Genomic DNA, 17,090 nt, shown 5'->3' with positions numbered 1-17,090 from the left:
CTGCTGCAGTGGGGGGGAAAGCAGGGTGGCTATGGGTGAACAACCCCTGGGACCCCTTTTTTTAAGGACTAAAGGCTGCCGGTAAACAAGAGCCGGAGACCACACCGTGTGGCAGCGGTGTGGGTCTGGGCTGTTCTCCCCAAGCAGCGGTTTGGAGTCCGGCTGCCTCTGCTCTGCCAAAAGCCGCGTGGGCTCGCGGCTAAGCTGGTGCTGGAGGAGCTGGCTGTGGTCACTCGGGTGCAGCTGTTTGGAGAGATGTCCCATCTCCTCCTCCCCACGGCCCTCCGCGCCTGGGAAAGGCCACAGGGCTCCCGGCTACGCAGCCTGACCCTTCTGGAAATAGCTCCTTCGCAGCAGCGTGCCAGGTCGGGCCCCCCAGCACGGCTCACGTCCCCAGGGGATATGGGGGGACGAGCCAGGCGGGGAGGGAAGCCACCACCCGTGTCTCTGCCCACGCACAGAGCTGTACTCATGGGGTGGGATCAGCCCAGGCGCTGCTGGGAAGGGAAGTCACCCTTCAGGGAGGGCGTTCCAGAAAGGCAACAACCATTTATTTTGGAAGCCGGGTGAGGGCAGCTCTGTCCCAGGCTGGGATCCATCTGCCTGTGTCCGTGCAGCCCAGGCTGGTGTCACACTGCCCTCCTAGCCAGGTGCCAGCAGGAGCTACGTTTCACGATGCAAAAGGCCACACGGTACATGACACAGAGGATGGCCGAGAGGATCAGGCCCCCACAGATGAGGGCAGGGAGAAGGTCCCTCTGCAGCCCCTGCTCGGGGGGGAAGCCCTGCGGAGGGGAGCAGGAGTGGGCGAGCTCATCGAAGGTGCTGGTGAGGGCACAGGCCGTGCAGTTGTTGGCCGAAGCGCCCTGGCACGTGTAGCAGGAGGGGTGGCAGCCGGCACAGACGTGGGTCGCATTGGTGGCGGCGGCTCTCTGGGTACGGCCGTAGTAGCGCGGAGGGCAGTAGGACAGGCAGGAGCGCCGGTAGGCGTACAAAGAGCCGCCGCACTCTGCGGAGGGACGGTGGCGTGAGCCAGGCTGCGGGGCCGAGAGCACCGGCCCCCTCCTGCCCAAAGACTCACCCTCGCACGCTCCCTGCGCATCCCGCCTGATGCACTCGTCCACGGCAGAGGCTGCGAAGCGCCTGGCCGTCATGTCCTCGTCTGTGCCGTGGAGGTGCAGGATGAAGCTGGTCAGCAGACCTGGGGGCAGGAGGGACAGGAGTCGGTGCTGATGGCAGCCGCGTTCCCACCCTCCAGGGTTTGGGATCTGCAAGGTGGTGGATGCGGGGCTGGAAGCTCTGGGACCACGTGGAGGAGAGCAAGCCGTGCCCCCTTCCTGGCTGCGTGCTGGCTGGGGAGACCCTCAAAACCAAAGATGGCCCTGCAGAAAAAGAGGGCTCTGGCCAGGCCGTGTGCGCAGGAGGAGCAGGAAGAGGACAATCCAACAAGTTCCTAAATCAGAGGAGGAAAGAAGAGCGCAAGAACAACCGGGCACTGGGTGACCTCGGTGAATGGGGTTTGCTCGCCCAGGGCCCTGGACACCCACCTGTGTTATAGGCATCGCCCTTGTTCTCCAGCCGGAGCGTCCAGGTCCCATTGGGGTTCTCATCCCAGAAGTGTGTGGACATGAAGGTCCAGTCGTTGTAGCCCTGCTTGCTGGTATCATACGGGCTGGAGGAGAGGAGAGCCGGGAGTGACAGCCCAGGGGCTGGAGGGGAGGGGTGCAGCCCAAGGAGGCCCCAGAGTCACCCTGTTCTTGGTATAAGGGGGCTTTGCCAAGACACAGCAGGGGCCGCAGAGGATTTTTGGGCACAGTGAGCCCCTTCCCTGTGGGGGGCCAGAAGCAGCCACTTCAGTGTGGGGGAGAGGCTGTGAGAGGAGGACCCCCCTCTCCCCGCCCCCCCAGCAGCTGGAAAGTCTCATCGCAACGTGCTCCCTGCGAGCTCGCAGAGCGCCCTTACCGCACGGTCACCAGCGTGGACGTGGTCCCCATCGGGCTGGTCAGAGCGATCACCAGGTCCCCCCTGCGGCTGTAGCTCAGAGACAGCTGGACCTGGATGTGCTCCAGCGAGCGGATCCGCTTGGTCTTTCCCGAGCAGAAGGAGATGTCTGTAGAGATGGTGAGCTTGGAGCCGATGTTCCTACCAGGTACAAGACAGAGGTGAGGGCATCTCTTCCAAGTCCAAGGGCATCCTGCCCTCCACCACAGCCTCTAAGCACAGCCCTGGATTACAGCAGAAGCTGTGCAGCACAGACCAGTTTCTGGGAAGCATTGCTTGTTCCATTGATAGGATGAGAGGAAATGGACTCAAGTTGCATCAGGGGAGGTTTAGGTTGGATATTAGGAGAAATTTCTTCACGGAAAGAGTGGTCAAGCATTGGAACAGGCTGCCCAGAGAGGTGGGGGAGTCCCCATCCCTGGAGGGGTTCAAAAAATGGGCAGATGTGGCACTTTGGGCCATGGTTTAGTGGGCATGGGGGTGTTGGGTGATGGTTGGGCTGATGATCTTAGAGATCCTTTCCAACCTTAATGATTCCTAGTTTTTACCTTCATTAAAAATAATCCAGCCACCAAGCCAGGAAACATGAAATTAATTATGACTCTGCCCTGAATTGGTTTAGTGGTGGACTTGGTAGTGTTAGGTTAATGGTTGGACAAGATGATCTTAAAGGTCTTTTCCAACCTAAACGATTCGATGATTCTGTTCCTGCAATGGGGACAGCATGACTTTGCTACAAGAAAGTCGCTGTGTGAGGTCAGACCCAGGGGATATCACCCCTTACCGGGGGGCATGAAGAGCCTTGACCGAACACCTCCGCTGAGGCCGGGTTCCTGTCCATGCCTTGGCCATGTCCACCAGCAGCCCAGCGTCCAGCAGCCCGTAGCCGTAGTGGTGGCTCACTGAAAAGCAGATACCACCCAAGAGAGGACATATGAGCCCCTCCGCACCGAGAGCGCCCCGGGGGCTCCTGCCCCAGGCCTGCTGGCAGGAATTTGAGGGGCAGCACATCTCCCCCGGAACCAGGGGAGGGAAGCAGGAGCGGGCCAGGCAGGCAGCGGTTGAGCCCTGAACTCACCCTTGCGTCCGACCCCGTTGACAGCCCAGTCTTCTGCCTGCAGGTGAGCAGGCTTGGAGGTCCTGATGACAAGGTGCTGCAGGTCACGCCAGGTCAGTGCTGGGCTGGAAGCAAGGAGGACTTGGGGACAGAGGTCTCCGCTTTGGGTTAGCTTTTTTTGAGGGTGGGATCTGGCTTTTCTGAGGTGGGTAAGTCTGGCTCCAAGCCGGTCCCCCCACAACCTCCTTCACTGCCGAAATGGGAGCAACAGAGACCTCCAGAAGACAACTCTCCTCCTGCCTCTGGCCTCTCTCCCGCAGCGTCCTGGGAGAAGAGGCTGCCCCACGAGAGCCCAGGGAGACCTCAGCTCCGCAATCCCAAACCTCCCTGCTAGCAAAGTCCCTTTTCCTTGTCCCTGCAGGGCCCCGGCAAGTCACCAGGTGCTCCCTGGGGACTGTCCCGCTGCCACATGGCACCTACTTGGCCTCCAGCGCAAGGGCGATCATTCCTGCGGCCAGCGGGGCCGAGGCGGAGGTGCCCGTGTGCTTGTCGGTGCAGCGGTGGTGCAGGTCGGTGGTCACCTGGGGGGGAGGAGGGGGGTCTCGGCACTGTTGTTGGCTACCGGAGCAGAGGGTAGGAATGGTTGGAGTTGGGTAAGTTCAGTAAATGCTCCCTCTGGGTCCCTTCATGCTTTTTGGGGTCTAATGCAGACACTTTAAAGCTTCCCTCTCCCTCCCCAGGGTAAGGAGGGCTCGGATGAGCCTGCTTTGTGCTGGGAACCAGTGCCTGCCTAAGGGTCGCTTCTCCGGCAGCGCTGGCACAGCACTCACAATCTGCACCTCGCTCGTGGTCCTGCTGCTGTAGGTGGTGGTGAGGATGGCGGAGCAGCCCTCGCCGTACCAGGGCCTCTGGCCGCCTGCCAGGACGCTGCCCACTGACAGGGTGTAGATGCTGTTGGCGTACCCGTCGCAGTTGCAGTTGTCGTAGTTGATCCCGCCGTTGCCGGAGGCCCAGATGAAGATGGAGCCGAGGCCACCCCGTCCCTGGCAGCGGGGAGGCAGAGGGAGGTGAGCAGGGAGTCCTCGTGCCAACGAGGTCCCCGAGGCCAGCGCCGAGCTTACTTTGGTGACCCCTCTGTAGAAAGCCTCCGCGGCCAGCACGCCTGGCCCCTCCATGGTCTTTCCATCATCCTCGGGGCCCCAGCTGGCACTGTAGATGTGGATGTGCTGGGGGTGCAGGCTGAGGGACTGAGCCTCCACCACGTCCGTGATGGGACCGTCCAGCATCCGCACACCTGTAGGGCCAGGATGAGGAGTGGCAGCGTCCGAGAGGCAGCAGCACTCGGGAGGCCATGCCGGCTCCAGGCGGACGGGAGCCTCGCACATGCCATGTGAACATAAGCTGAGTGGCATCTTGCCGGCCCCTGCTTCATCCCCCCGGTTGCATTAAGCACCTTTCACTCAATGCTGCCCTAAGGAGATCAGGCTGTGCCCAAAGCTCCTTGTTAAGCCCTTTGCAATTAAGCCCAGTGAGTTCTCCCAGCTTTTAACCCCATTTGCCCCACTCGCTTCCGCAGGGAAGCCTGAGCCTGCACAGTGCTGGTGCTGCTGCCGGAGCCCCGTGTCGCAGTGGGTGTTAAACCCCCAGGGAGCACCGAGCCCTGCACCGTGGCCAGGTGTTCGGTAACACCGCAGCACCCTCTACCTCCCTGCAAGCCTCCGGCTCCCCACGGAGCAGCCCTGCCTGGGGCCACGCGTTCCCCCGCAGGGTGCCAGAGCTGGTTTACAACTCCTGTCCCACCAGAGCAATGGCTCACCTCCGACTTTGGCGTTGTACGCAACGCCTGCTCCGCAGATTCGGTTGTTGGCTGCAGCTGCCGCTTCTCCTGCACAGCGTGTCCCGTGCCTGAGGGACAGAGTTAGCCTGTGAGCCGTCCTCTGCGAGGGGCGAAGGGGCCTGGGACAGCCTCAGCCCCTGGAGAGATAAAGCACCTAGCACAGGGAAGAGATTTGCTTGGACAATCAGCTAGCAAAACTCACCGGTTCTCATCGCTGGCAGCGTACCTGGGCTGGGGATCGGGGTCGTTGCCGTTGAAGTCGTAACTTGCCAGTGGGTCCTATTGCAAAAAGAGGCACCAGCATGAGCAAACTGCCTTTCGGCGCGGGTTGTGACAGCTCGACGCAGGCGCCTGGTCCTTTGCCCGGTGTCTGGCAGCATGGATCGCCCTGCCTGCCCGCCCGCAAGCTCACTGCCTGCCCAGCCCGGAGAGCACGGGGGGGCCCCTTTGCACCCAGCGACTGCCTGGGGTTAACCTGGAGTTGTTGGAAACGGGGTTTCACTAAAGGAGCATAACTTGGCACCGCGCTGTACTGCTTCATCGTACCCAGGCTCACATTCACTGAGAAAGCACAGCGTGGAGAGTCACCCGAGGGTGAGCCTCACTGGCTGCGCAGTTAGGAGAGAGGAACTGCAAACCACTGAAAGGATGTTGTTATAAACAACAACAAGGTTTGCTTGTTCTTTTCTCTGAGCTCTCGAAGCACGTGAGCGCTTACCAGCTTTACTGGCTTTGCAGCTTGCTGTAATTACAGCTATTTCGGGGGCTTGAGCGTGTACAAGTTCAAACGTTTCCTTGATGTGAAAATTCACTGCGGGAGACACGAAACCTTTTGGTCTAGCCACGGAGAGGCTGAGTTTCCACTGCAAAGTCCCACTGGTGGGATGAAGGCTCCCACCCTCCCCTGGAGTCAACATGCCCTGAAGGAGGGGTTCCTGCAGCCCACGCTGCTCAGCCCGCGGTAGTTACATAGTTGGCAGACAGGTCCGGATGGTCCTTCTCGATCCCATCATCCAGGATGGTCAGCACGACCCCCAGCCCGGTGTACCCTTTGCTCCAAGCAGTGAGGATGTTTAGATCGGGACTGATGTCATTGTTCTGGAAAACGGATTAAATTTGATCAGCCCCGGGGCAGCAGGCTGCGGGTGACCTTCAAGGACTCTTCTGCTGCCTCATCACAAGTCAGCATTAGTCCTGTTTACACGCCGGGGAGGTGATTTGCTCAAGGATTAGAAGAGCGAGCAGCAAAATCTCACCATGTACCACTGTTTATGGAACCAGGGATCTGTCGGCACCACGCTGATGCTTCTCTTTGTGCGCCTCTTTACGGTTTGCTGCTCAAACCAGAGGACCTGGGTGGGAAGCAGCGTTGTTGGTGTCAGGTGGAGCCTGCCCAGCATGGCGTGCCTTGGTCCCCCCACCTCCTCCCTACCTTTGGCTCTTTTGTCAGGCGCATATTCCAGCCCCAGTGTCTGCTTAAGGCTTTCGGCCTGGTGCCGCGGTGTTTGAAATGGTAATAAGGCTCTCCCTCCATCACCTGCAGGCGCAAAGAGCTGCTGTAAGAGATCGTTTGGAGACAAGCAGTGGGGCCGGGGATGCTCGTGCCAGCTCCACGTGGGCCGAGGAGATCAGAAAGACGCATTTAACGCGAGTCGTTGTGGCAGGACCAGCAGAGAGCACCATTTGGAGAGAGGGCAGGCTCCCAGGGAAGGTTTGCGTGTGCCCTTAGGGTTTCCTCGCTCAGCCATGCGCACACAGGGGCCGTTAGCAACCTGCGACCCTTGTGCTTTCATCCGCGTCCGATGGTTTAAAAGCACTAGAGGGAATAATCGAACTCCCTGTTTTAAAGTTAAACCAGTCTCCCGCTGCGGGACACGCGGTGGGGATGAGCGGAGGGGACAAGTGGTGGGGATGAGCGGAGGAGGATGAGCAAAAGGGGACACGAGGGGGGGATGAGGTGTGTGGACGGGAGGTGCTGGGCTCGCCCCTGCCCCGTCGCCCTCCCCACGGCAGTGGGGCGGCCCACGGGCACCGACCAGGCCGCACCTGGCCCAGGCAGAGCAGGCCGTGCCGGCGGGCCAGGCCCCCGGCCTCCCGCGGCCCCGCCGCCACCCGCACGGCCCAGCTGCTCAGGTAGACGCGGGGCTCGGCGGGGGCCGGCGGTGGTGGCCGTGGCGGTGGCGGTGACCACCAGCAGCCCCAGGAGCAGCCCCGGCGCCGGCACCGGCCGCGCCGCCATCGAGGCCGCGGGGGCTTGAGCGGGTGTTGCCATGGCGACAACCCCGCCCCGCTCCGGATAGGCCGCGCCCCGGCTTGGTCCCGCCCCTGCCGGCCTGTCCCCCGCCCCGATAGGCCCCTCCCCGGGTAGGCCCCGCCCCTCCTGGCCCGCATTGGCCCGGGGCTGCGGGAGGCGGCGGGGCCGGGGGGACCGGGCCGGGGCCAGGGCCAGGGCCGCAGCCGTAGCCATGGGCACGGTGCCGCAGCGCCTGCAGCGCTTCCTCGATCGCCCCGGGCCGCTCGGTGACCTGCTGGATCGCCTGGAGGCCCGCACCGGCGTCCGGCGGCTCTACCTGGCCACAGGTGCGACCGGGACCCCCCCCCCGGTCCCCCCCCAGTCCCCCTCCCGGCACCGCTCCTGGGCTGCTGCCCGCTCCCTTCCCGCCTCTCCCGTTTGGGGGGGTCCCCGAGGGTCCCTCCTCTTTCCTGGGGTGCCCCCGCAGCCCCTCACCGTGCATCTGGGCTCTGCGGGGGGGCACGGGCAGGGCCCCCCATTTGGGGGCTGCTGGGTGCGCTCATGGAGCGGGGCCGCTCCAGGATGGGGGCCAGGGGGCTGCCTGGGGGGCGGCCGCACCGTCCGTCCTCGCCTTGGGCAGGCGTGAAATCCCGCACCCCGACCCGAGGGGAGGCACGCCCCGAAACCCGCGGGGTCTGCGTGTCGGAGGTCTCGGCCGGACCCTCAAGACCCCTGAGAAGCCTGGCCCTGATGGAGGGGGGTCCCCGCTCCCCGAGGGGTGAGCCCCCAAAACGCAGCGGGTCAGACTGGGTGCTGGGGATGGGAGCGCCCATCCCTGCATCCTGCTCGTCCCGTGGGACTCGCCTGCCTCCGCGGCAGGAGGGCAGAGGTCCGGCTGTTAACCAGATCCTGTTTGCTCATTAATGAGAAACCCTCCCTGGGGAGCGTCCTCCTGGCCCTTTGGCCTCGTGCCGCGCTCTGCCAATTTACAGCTTCCCCGTCTGCATTCTCCCATTTGGTATTTTATATAAAACCTCCCAGGAGGGGCTCGGGGTTTCCCGGTTGCCTGCATCCCGCCGGATGCTTCCCCTGCCTTTCTCCTCCCAGTGCGATTTCCTGACCCTTTACCTGCTGCAGGGCTCGTTTTCCTGCTCCGAGGGGGAAAGGGGTCCATGAAAGGGCATGTGCTGCTGTGAAGGGGTTGTGTTTGGACACGGAGCGTGGCGGTCGGGCATCTTCCAAGCAAAACGGTCCTGGGGTTTTGGTCGTGCTCGGGTGCGATGGACTTTTGGGGGTAGGGGAAGAGCAGAGGCAGCGTTTCCACCAAAGAGCGATGGTCCTGTGTTCTCGGTCCCTGTCCCGGAAAGGAGAAGCTGCTGCTAAACTAAAAACACCAGATATCTCCTTCCCCCGGCTCTGGAGCAATTCCTAATTTGTGTTTGAACCCAGCAGGGTCAGTTCTGCGTCTCTGGAGAGGGTAGTGACCCACGGGCTGCCGTTTGGAGCCCATCTTGCCTGGCCTCTGGGCAGCACAGCCAGGTCAGCCGTGCGGTGGCTTCGGCTGGGTAAAAATCACACCGGAGGAGGACGGTGTCCCCTTCCCATGGCACAGGGCTGGCCAGGCTGGCCGTCACACCGGCTACTCGCCCTCCTTGCCAGGACAGGCACTGTGGGATGGCTCCGGCCGCCCTCCTCAGCAGCTCTTCTTTGTAAGTGAAGCCTTTCACTTGGTTTTTTTTGCTGTTACATACATTTTTCTGGGGGCTAAACTTAGCCTGTGAAATCCCTCCTAAGGCTCTTGGGGGAATGAAACCCAGCGCTGCCTGAACATGCCTGCTAGTTTTTCCTTGGAGGGAGGTTTGTGATTGCTCCAAAGCCATGTTGCTCCTGCCCGTCTCCTGGGAAAGACCCGAAGCCCCATTTGCACCCGGAGCCACGGCTGCCCCGCAGCGGGGGCCAGAGCAAAGCGCAGAAATGCCGCAGTGAGCAGAGCGGGGATAATCCGTCCTCCAAACCCGAGCAAGGGCATTCCTCTAATTCGCCAGCACAGACAGGTTAAGTCCTGGCTTTCCTGCCCGCCGCACGGCAAGGCACTTACGTTGATGGAGGAGCTTGTACGCAGGGTAGGGGAGACGCTGCTGGGATGTGACAGTAAATGCCCTTGACCCCGGCTCTGCGTGTCCCTGCGCTGCTTTCCTGCCCTCTGCCCCTTCGGGGTCTGTGTTTTGGCTGCCTTGGGCAGGTTGGGAGGGAGCTGCTGGCCACCGGCATCTCCCTGTCCTCTGAGCCCGCGTGCGAATGAGAGCTCTTCGCTGTGGCCACGGTTTCAGCAGCAAGGGCTCCTTCCCCCGTCCACCAGCTCTCCCAGCTCTGCTGATCCAGCCTCCTGCAAGCGTCTGAGGGCTGGGCAGGCTCCAAACAACCAAAGCCATGGCTTACATTTAATTTTAACGGTTTAATTTAATAACAGGGAAGCAGGATTGGATTGCTGGTTCTCAGGGGACCGAACCCTTAATGAACGGTGGCTGCTCAGCACAAGCACGTGCAGGGGATGTGTACAGGGAGCAGACGCGGGCTCTAGGAGCAGCGCTTGCCCTTGAACGGTCGTTATCAAAATGCCAAGTGGCTCCGAGCCCCGTGTGCGAAAGAGAAGCTCAGTCCCTTAACTTTGGACTGTAGGTGTGTGTTAAAGTCTCCGCTTCCAAGGTCTCCGCAGCCTTGGCCGGGGTCCAGGCTGGCAACGGGTCAAAAGCACTATGGAGTTTGTTGTAGTAAAGTCCCTTCCAGGCCAGGGAGGGGACAAACGGTGACGGGACCAGATCGTGGCGTGCAGTTTCCCTCGGGGACGAGCAAGCGCCTGCGCTCCACAACAGACTCTGCCACGCGCCGTGGCTCGGCACGGCTGTGCGAGCAGCGTGTTGAGCACCTCGGTGGTCCGGTGTGTGGAGGGTCGTACTGGAATTAATTGGGGGTGGTTGTTATGCCCAACTGGAGGGTCCCAGCACGCGCCTCTTCTACTGGGATGAGAAACCTGCTCAGCGGACCAAGCCAGGGTCTCTCCTCGCCATCTCGGTGTCGGCAGGTACGTGACCGTCCTCTCTCTCCCCCGTGGCAGGTTCTGTGGTGTTCCTGGGGCTGTACCTCGTGTTCGGCTATGGCGCCTCGCTGCTCTGCAACCTCATCGGCTTCGTCTACCCCGCATACGTCTCGTAAGTACCAATGTTCCGCCCAGCCTCCTTGCAGCATCTGGAGAGCGTTCCCTACCCTTAGCTGAGAGTCTCCCTCTCCCCCTCGTGGTAAACGAACAGGCGGTTATGGTCAGGAAGCTCTTGAGACCTTCCTGAAAACACTGGGACCTGGCACAGTCCCAGCTTGGGGCGGCAGCACCCGGTAGGCAGGTTTGCTCCACGGTTTGGAGGGCTTGGGAAGGAGGTGCCCACCCTGGCAGCAGAGCTGCAGCGGCAGCGCCCTTCCCCTCTCCTGCCGCAGCATCAAAGCCATCGAGAGCTCCAGCAAGGAGGATGACACCACGTGGCTGACGTACTGGGTGGTGTACGGCGTCTTCAGCGTAGCTGAGTTCTTCTCCGACACCTTCCTCTACTGGTTCCCATTCTACTACGCTGGGAAGGTAACGGCTTTGTTGGGGGCTGCCGGTGCCGGAGCCCTCTTGCCTGCTGGCTGAACCTGGAGGAACTGAGCGTGGTGGGCTCTGCTCTGTGAGCAGGGCGGTGGTGGTGGCCGTGGTGGGGCCACAGTCCATCGTGGAGCTCCCTGCAGTCAGCTGAGGTCCCGGTACCTCCAGCGAGCTCCAGCCTTGGGGAGCTGCCTTTGGGCCAGGCTGGGGGGGACTGGAGCAGCTCAGCTGCCGCCGTGTTGCTGCCCCACTTCTGGGGGCTGCCTCGCTCGGCCCCTGCCTGCCCTGCCATCTTCCAGCTCTGGAGCAGCTCTCCTCCCCACAGTGCCTGTTCCTGCTGTGGTGCATGGCCCCCGTGTCCTGGAATGGGTCGCAGGTGCTGTACCAGAACGTCATCCGGCCCTGCTTCCTCAGGCACCACCAGACCGTGGACGACGTGCTGGGCAGCCTCAGCACCAAAGCCCTGGATGCGGCCTCCAGTGTCACCCGAGAAGGTAACGCGGGTCCCCCGGTCATAGAATCATCGAATCGTTTAGGTTGGAAAAGACCTTTAAGATCATCCAGTCCAACCATTGACCTAACAGTACCAAGGTCCCCGCTGTCCTGCTCCGTGTCCAGGGCAGCTGGTTTTCCCTGGAGCATGGCCTGGCTCTGGGACACGGGCAGCTCTCATTTTAAGTACTGGCAAGCGGCTGTCTCTCCGTGACCGTGGGCCATGCTCTCGCAGCCACAGCCCCGTCCCCCCATGGTGGCAGGAGCTGAGCGGGGGGATCGCTCTCCCCGCTCTGTAATTCTTTCTCTTCTCTTTGCGCCTCACGGTCCAGTCCTGCAGACTCTGGTCCGCAGCAGAGCCCGGCTGGCGGCCGAGGTGGCACCGCAGCTCAGCTTGTCCGTATGTAAGAGCCGCGTTTCCCGCTGCCGCTGAAGGGAGAAAGGGGCCGTTCTGCGTGAATCGGCTCTGCCGCCACCACCAGCCGCTCGGCGCTGGATCCTGCGGACGGCTGCGGCCACCTTGGCGCTGGCCAAACCGAGCCCCTGCTCTTGCAGACGCCGGCGTGCCTCGCGCGCAACCGTCCCGTTCTCCCTTGGCGTGGGTAGAGCTGGCGCTTTCCCTCCTGCTTCTCCGTAGCCACCTCCTGCTTCTCCGTAGCCAGACCCCCACGCCACGCGTCCTCTCTCGGCCCCGCCACGTCCGTGCGTTCCTCAGCGCTGGTGTTGCCTCCCCGCTGGCTGCAGGCAGCTGCCTGTCAACCCCAGGGAGGGCAAGAGCTGGCTGCCAGCCCCGCGCTACGGCGGGAGAGGGAAAAGAAGGGGACGGTGACGCGTGGCCGGGATGGGCTCGTCCCCGGGGCTACCGGTTGGGTGGCCGCTGCTCCAGGGATGGGCCCTAACACCATTCCCGTGTCTCCTGGCAGCTTCCAGAACAGCCCTGAACTTGGCACGGGAAGCGGAGAAGAGCAAGTGATGGGGGCTCCGGTACCGGCACTGTGACCTGGGCCTGGGGCTGGGCCTGGGCCCCGCTCGGCCGGAACCGGCCGAGCGGGGCCCAGGCCCAGCCCCAGGCCCCACCGTTTCTACCCCTAATAAACCCCCGGGAGCCCCCGGTACTCTGCGAACCACCTCTCCCCTGTGCTCCCTACGAATACGTCGCGGCTCCTTTAAGAGCCAGGCGGGCGAGCGGTGCCTTTAAGAGAGAGGGCGGGGCCTGGGGGTGAGGGGGCGGGGCCTGGGGTGAGGGCGGGCGCGCTGAGATGACGTAGCGCCGGGGGCGTGGCGGAAGTGAGACTGTGGGGGGGCGGCGGTGCTACGGTGGCCGGGAGGAGGGCGAAGGGAGAGGAGCGCGTCCGTCCGTCCGTCCGTCCGGAGTAACGGCTGGCGGAGAAGGTCGGTCTGTCTGTCCTGGGGTAGACAAGGCGGAGGGGAGGTCTGTCTGTCTGTCCTGGGGTAGACAAGGCGGAGGGGAGGTCTGTCTGTCTGTCCTGGGGTAGACAAGGCGGGGGGGAGGTCTGTCTGTCTGTCCTGGGGTGGACAAGGCGGCGGGGGGGCAGCTCTGTCTGTCCCGGGGTGGGGGGATGGTGTCTGTGTGTCTGTCTGTCTGTATAGAGGGGGGACAAAGAGGGGGTCTGTCCGTCCTAGGGCAGGGAGGGGGGAGGTCTGTCTGTCTGTCTAGGAGGGTGGGAGGGGGAAGCCAGCCTGTCCGGGGAGGGCAGTGAGGGGGTCTGTCTGTCTGTCTGTCTAGGAGGGTGGGAGGGGGGAAGCCAGCCTGTCTGGGGAGGGCAGCGAGGGGGTCTGTCTGTCTGTCCGGGAGGGGGACAGGGAGGGGGGAGGTCTGTGTGTGTGTCCAAAGGGCAGCGCGGCGGTGGTCGGTGTGTCTGTCTGTCTGGCGGCGCGGGGCCTGCGCACCCCCTCATCCCGCTGCCCCGCGCCAGCCCCCGCGCATGAGGCCGCCCCGGGATGAGCTCCAAGGCCAAGCGGGTGCTGCCCACCCGCCCTGAGCCCCCCAGCGTGGAGCAGATCCTGGCCGACGTGCGGGGCACCCACCCGGCCGACCCCGTCTTCCTCCTCCCTGCCGAGCCCGAGCCCGAGCCCCGCCGGGACCGCGGCCCCTCCCCAGGTGAGTCCCCAGGGTGGGGGAGAGCGAGGGGGGGGCTCCGCCAGCCCCACTGAGCCCCCCAACTCTGCCCCCCGCCAGGCTCCCCCGGCCCCACCAAGCAGGAGGCCGCCGCGGAGGAGAGGGAGCGGCTGTACCGGCAGAGCCGCTCCTACGTGGAGATGAACCAGCGGCTGCAGGAATCCCAGGAGCGGCTGCGGGAGCGGTGCGAGGAGCTGCGGCAGGCGGGAGCGGCGCTGGAGCGCCATATTTCGGAAATGAGGCAGAAAGCTTTCTGAGGCCCGGGTACCCTGAACTGCGGCCGGCACCTCGGGACACCCCGCGGTTGTGGTTTCGCCTGCCCGAATCGGGGGTAGAACTGATTGTGTTTAATTTACTGGAGGATCTGGCACTGCCGCGGCTTGCTGGCGCCTCACCGGTGCGTGAGAGGGCTGGGGCTGTGCCGCCTTGGCAGCCTGACCTTTCCCCGGGGAGCCGCGGGACGCGCTGCCCGTGCCGGGGAGGGGCCGTGCGGGTGCGGCGGCAGGTTCCCGGCGCGGGAGGAAAGGCTTGGCCCCCGCGTTCGCTCCCCGCTGTCCGTGAACTCGATGCCTTTGTCCCCGGTGGGTGGCATGTCGTCTGCGCCCTCGCGCCGCCGCTTCACCTACGACTTTTCCATCTGGTACTGCCCCGAGGACGACCACATCGCCTCCCGCATCCTGGAGCGCTTGAAGAAAGAGGGTTTTCGGGGCTACGCGGAGCACCAGGACCAAGTGGCTGGGACGTCTGTCATCCTGACCGCCATCCAGGTCATCGAGGCCAGCCGGGTGGCCATCCTCCTCCTCTCCGCCAAGTCCCTGGGCGACCCGTGGTGCCAGCGCGTTTCCCAGTGGAACCTGTATCACATCATCCACTGCCACGGGACCAAGGTGATCCCCGTGTACGTGGGCGTGAAGAAAGCCGAGGTGCCACCCTTCCTGCAGCACCTCACCGAGCTGGAGTACCAGACCGAGTTCTTCTTCGACAGGCTTGTGGGCAGCGTGAGAAGATCCCGCTCGGCAGCGAGCAAAGCCAGGCCCGCCCCGTCCTCCAAGGCGAAGAGCTGAGGGACCGTGGGGGGTGGGGGCCGGTTTTGCAGCCTGTTTGGGGGCCGGGGCTGACGGCCCCGCAGCCGTGGTGGCGGGAGCGGAGTTATCCTGTACTGCTAATAAAGGTGGTGGGAACGGGTCGCCCCAGCACTGCGGATTGTCACAAATCTCATTAAAAACCCTTTTCGGTGAACCAAAGAAGCGACTTTCTGCACGCCCCAGTGTCACTTGCTGAGCAGGGTGTGAGGTAAAAGTAAAACCTCAGGGAGCACTGGGGTGGGTGGTTTCCCCCCGCCCCAGGCGTTCGCTCTGCTCTGGAGACGCCGCTTCCCCTTCCTGCCCCCTGCAGCGGGGGTCCCTGCCCCCCTGCACCGCTTTCACACGTGACCCGGCACCTCTGCGCTCGCTCGGCAGCATCGCATCGCCCGTGCAAGGGGACGCGGAGCAGGCAGGCGCTGCCACCACACGCCGGCGAGGGATGGAGGCGAGGGGCACCCTAGGGCTGCTGCTGCTGCTGCTGCCGCTACTTTGGGCCGGGCCGGGTGAGCGCTGGCTCAGGGGCGGCCGGCGGGGTCTTGGCATCGCTGGCAGCGGGGGGTGGCAGGGACGGGGATGGGGTTGCTGCGTGCGCTGGGGGAACGGGGGGTGCTGGCTGGGGACCCCCGGCTTTTCCCTCTTGGTGGGGCAGCCGAGCGGCGTCGGCAGGGCTGGGACAGGCTCTCCTCTCCCCGGCAGCGTGGGGCTGGCTCCAACCATGGATCATCGGCGGACACGAGGTCAAACCCCAGTCCAGGCCCTACATGGTGTCCATTCAGGTCAACGGGAATCACGCCTGCGGGGGAGCGCTGCTGCACAAGCAGTGGGTGCTGACGGCCGCCCACTGCTTCTATCCGAAGTGAGTCTGGAATTGCCGCATCCTGCCCGGCGCAGGGACGGGGCTTGGCAGGGTGCCACGTGGCCGGCACCAGGCTGTGGCCGGCACTGGGCTCCCACCGACACCGTCTCCTGCTGTGGGGCAGGAAGCAGGCCACGATGAGAGTGGTGGTGGGGCTGCACAACCTGCAGAAGCGCGGGGCGCACACGCAGACCTTCGGCATCCGGACAGCCTGTCTCCACCCTGGCTACAACAAGCAGACGATGGAAAACGACATTCTCCTGCTCCAGGTGGGGCTTGCGCCGGCTAGGGGAAAGGGTTTGCCGCGGGGCTGGAGGAGCGTGGCTGTCGGCAGTGCCAGGAAGCGCTGCCGGCGAAGGGGCTGGGCAGGTTCACACCGCACCGGTGCAGCCGCGCTCGCAGCCGTGGCGAGCGGCTGGGTGACATTTCCTCTTCTCACCTCCGAGCATCTTCACAGCTCGGTGACATCTTCTGTGGGTGCCGCGCCGGCTCAGTGCTCCCGCTCGGCCGCCCACCTGCGGCAGCGGGGTGCTCCCTGCCAGCCCTGGCCGTGGCGGGGCTCTGACGCTGCCCTTCGCCCTGCCTGCAGCTGGACGGGTCGGTGAAGCGGGGCAAGACACAGAATCTCATCAAGCTGCTGCAGCGGGAGCCGGCGGCCGGGGCGGCGTGCAGCGTGGCAGGCTGGGGAGACGACGGGCGCGGCAAAACCTCGCCCACGCTGCAGGAGCTGGAGGTCACGGTTATGGACGCGCGGATGTGCAACAACAGCCGCTTCTGGAACGGCGGCATCGCCCCCACCATGATCTGCTACCAGGGGCGCCGCAGGGGCTCGGCACCCGCCAAGGTGAGGAGATGGGGGGGACCAAAGGGCTTTGCAAGGGGACCAACCGGCTGCAAGGCGCTGTGCCCCCTCGAGCCGCCATTCCCGGGTGTGGGGGACTCCGGGGAGGATGCTCACCCTGAGAAGATGGGCGAGATGCCCCCCGGCCATGATGGGGTCCCTGGCCCCCAGTTGGGGTCCGCTCCCCATTGTCACCTTCACCCAGGGTGACTCTGGGGGCCCCTTGGTGTGCGGGAAGCCGGCAAAGGTGGCCGGCGTGATCTCCTTCAGCGGCCAGAACCCCACTGACACTTTCAAGCCGCCAGTCGCCACCTCAGCCGTGAAGCAGAAAAAATGGATCCGGAAAACGCTGCAGCGGGGCTGCGGCTCCTCCCAGCCCAGGCACGCAGGACAGACAGACCACCCCTTCCTATTTACACAGGTTGGCTTTTAATTCTTGATACTGTCCAGAGTCCCGGTCAAATAACATCCTTAGTACATACGTACAGCAATGGGGGGAAGCAGGGCACAGCGAAACCCAGCGGGATTGTCCACAGAGGAGGGCTGAAGCCGATGGGCACGCATGGAGCAGACGGGCGAGAGCGGGGCTGGGTGGCGGGGCTTGAAGCCGGGGCCGCAGCCGAGCGCGTGGGGCGATGCCGGCCCTCCTGGCACATCCTATGCTCGGTTACGGCACTTGGGAGTGGGGACACATGCTGCCTCCGGGGACTTTGCCCCCTTTTCTTCAGCCCCGGCCCCGGGTCCCGCTGTGCTGGCCGCTGGCCGCAGCCTGCCAGCCGCTGCCGGAGCAGAGGTCTCCAGCAGGCACCGGCGCGTGCGCATCCCCGCGACCCGCTGCACGTCCGTGGGGACCCCCTGCGTGTCCCCACGGCCCTGCTGTCCCCCTGGTCTCAGCGCGTACCCCCATGGCCCTG

At 64.1% G+C, this 17,090-nt stretch overlaps 4 protein-coding genes across 4 annotated transcripts; 3 read left to right on the top strand and 1 right to left on the bottom strand.

The window, feature by feature from the left end:
* Positions 1-629: 629 nt before the first annotated feature.
* PCSK4 (proprotein convertase subtilisin/kexin type 4) lies at positions 630-7,134 on the bottom strand. Its single transcript, XM_075723849.1, is given in 16 exon segments — positions 630-1,009; positions 1,082-1,201; positions 1,548-1,672; positions 1,963-2,142; positions 2,786-2,903; positions 3,080-3,183; positions 3,539-3,639; positions 3,889-4,101; positions 4,180-4,352; positions 4,875-4,963; positions 5,098-5,174; positions 5,865-5,993; positions 6,152-6,247; positions 6,328-6,432; positions 6,942-7,067; positions 7,069-7,134. Coding segments are annotated over 16 exon segments (2,202 nt in total).
* A 226-nt stretch (positions 7,135-7,360) lies between these two features.
* Positions 7,361-11,440, top strand: REEP6 (receptor accessory protein 6). Its single transcript, XM_075723447.1, has 5 exons — positions 7,361-7,475; positions 10,244-10,337; positions 10,618-10,756; positions 11,088-11,273; positions 11,354-11,440. The coding sequence occupies exons 1-5, from the start codon at positions 7,361-7,363 to the stop codon at positions 11,438-11,440; spliced, it is 621 nt and encodes a 206-aa protein (XP_075579562.1).
* Positions 11,441-12,608: 1,168 nt separating this feature from the next.
* C20H19orf25 (chromosome 20 C19orf25 homolog) lies at positions 12,609-13,799 on the top strand. Its single transcript, XM_075723452.1, has 3 exons — positions 12,609-12,646; positions 13,192-13,376; positions 13,455-13,799. Exons 2-3 carry the CDS (start codon positions 13,217-13,219, stop codon positions 13,649-13,651), a joined length of 357 nt encoding a protein of 118 aa, XP_075579567.1. The 5' UTR covers positions 12,609-12,646; positions 13,192-13,216; the 3' UTR covers positions 13,652-13,799.
* Positions 13,800-14,918: 1,119 nt separating this feature from the next.
* GZMM (granzyme M) lies at positions 14,919-16,609 on the top strand. The gene is made up of 5 exons (XM_075723848.1): positions 14,919-14,982; positions 15,176-15,335; positions 15,460-15,604; positions 15,925-16,179; positions 16,382-16,609. Exons 1-5 carry the CDS (start codon positions 14,919-14,921, stop codon positions 16,607-16,609), a joined length of 852 nt encoding a protein of 283 aa, XP_075579963.1.
* Positions 16,610-17,090: the final 481 nt, after the last annotated feature.

The sequence above is a fragment of the Pelecanus crispus genome, chromosome 20 (assembly GCF_030463565.1).
Source record: "Pelecanus crispus isolate bPelCri1 chromosome 20, bPelCri1.pri, whole genome shotgun sequence".
NCBI lineage: Eukaryota > Metazoa > Chordata > Aves > Pelecaniformes > Pelecanidae > Pelecanus > Pelecanus crispus.
This window is presented reverse-complemented; position numbering and strand designations above follow the sequence as displayed.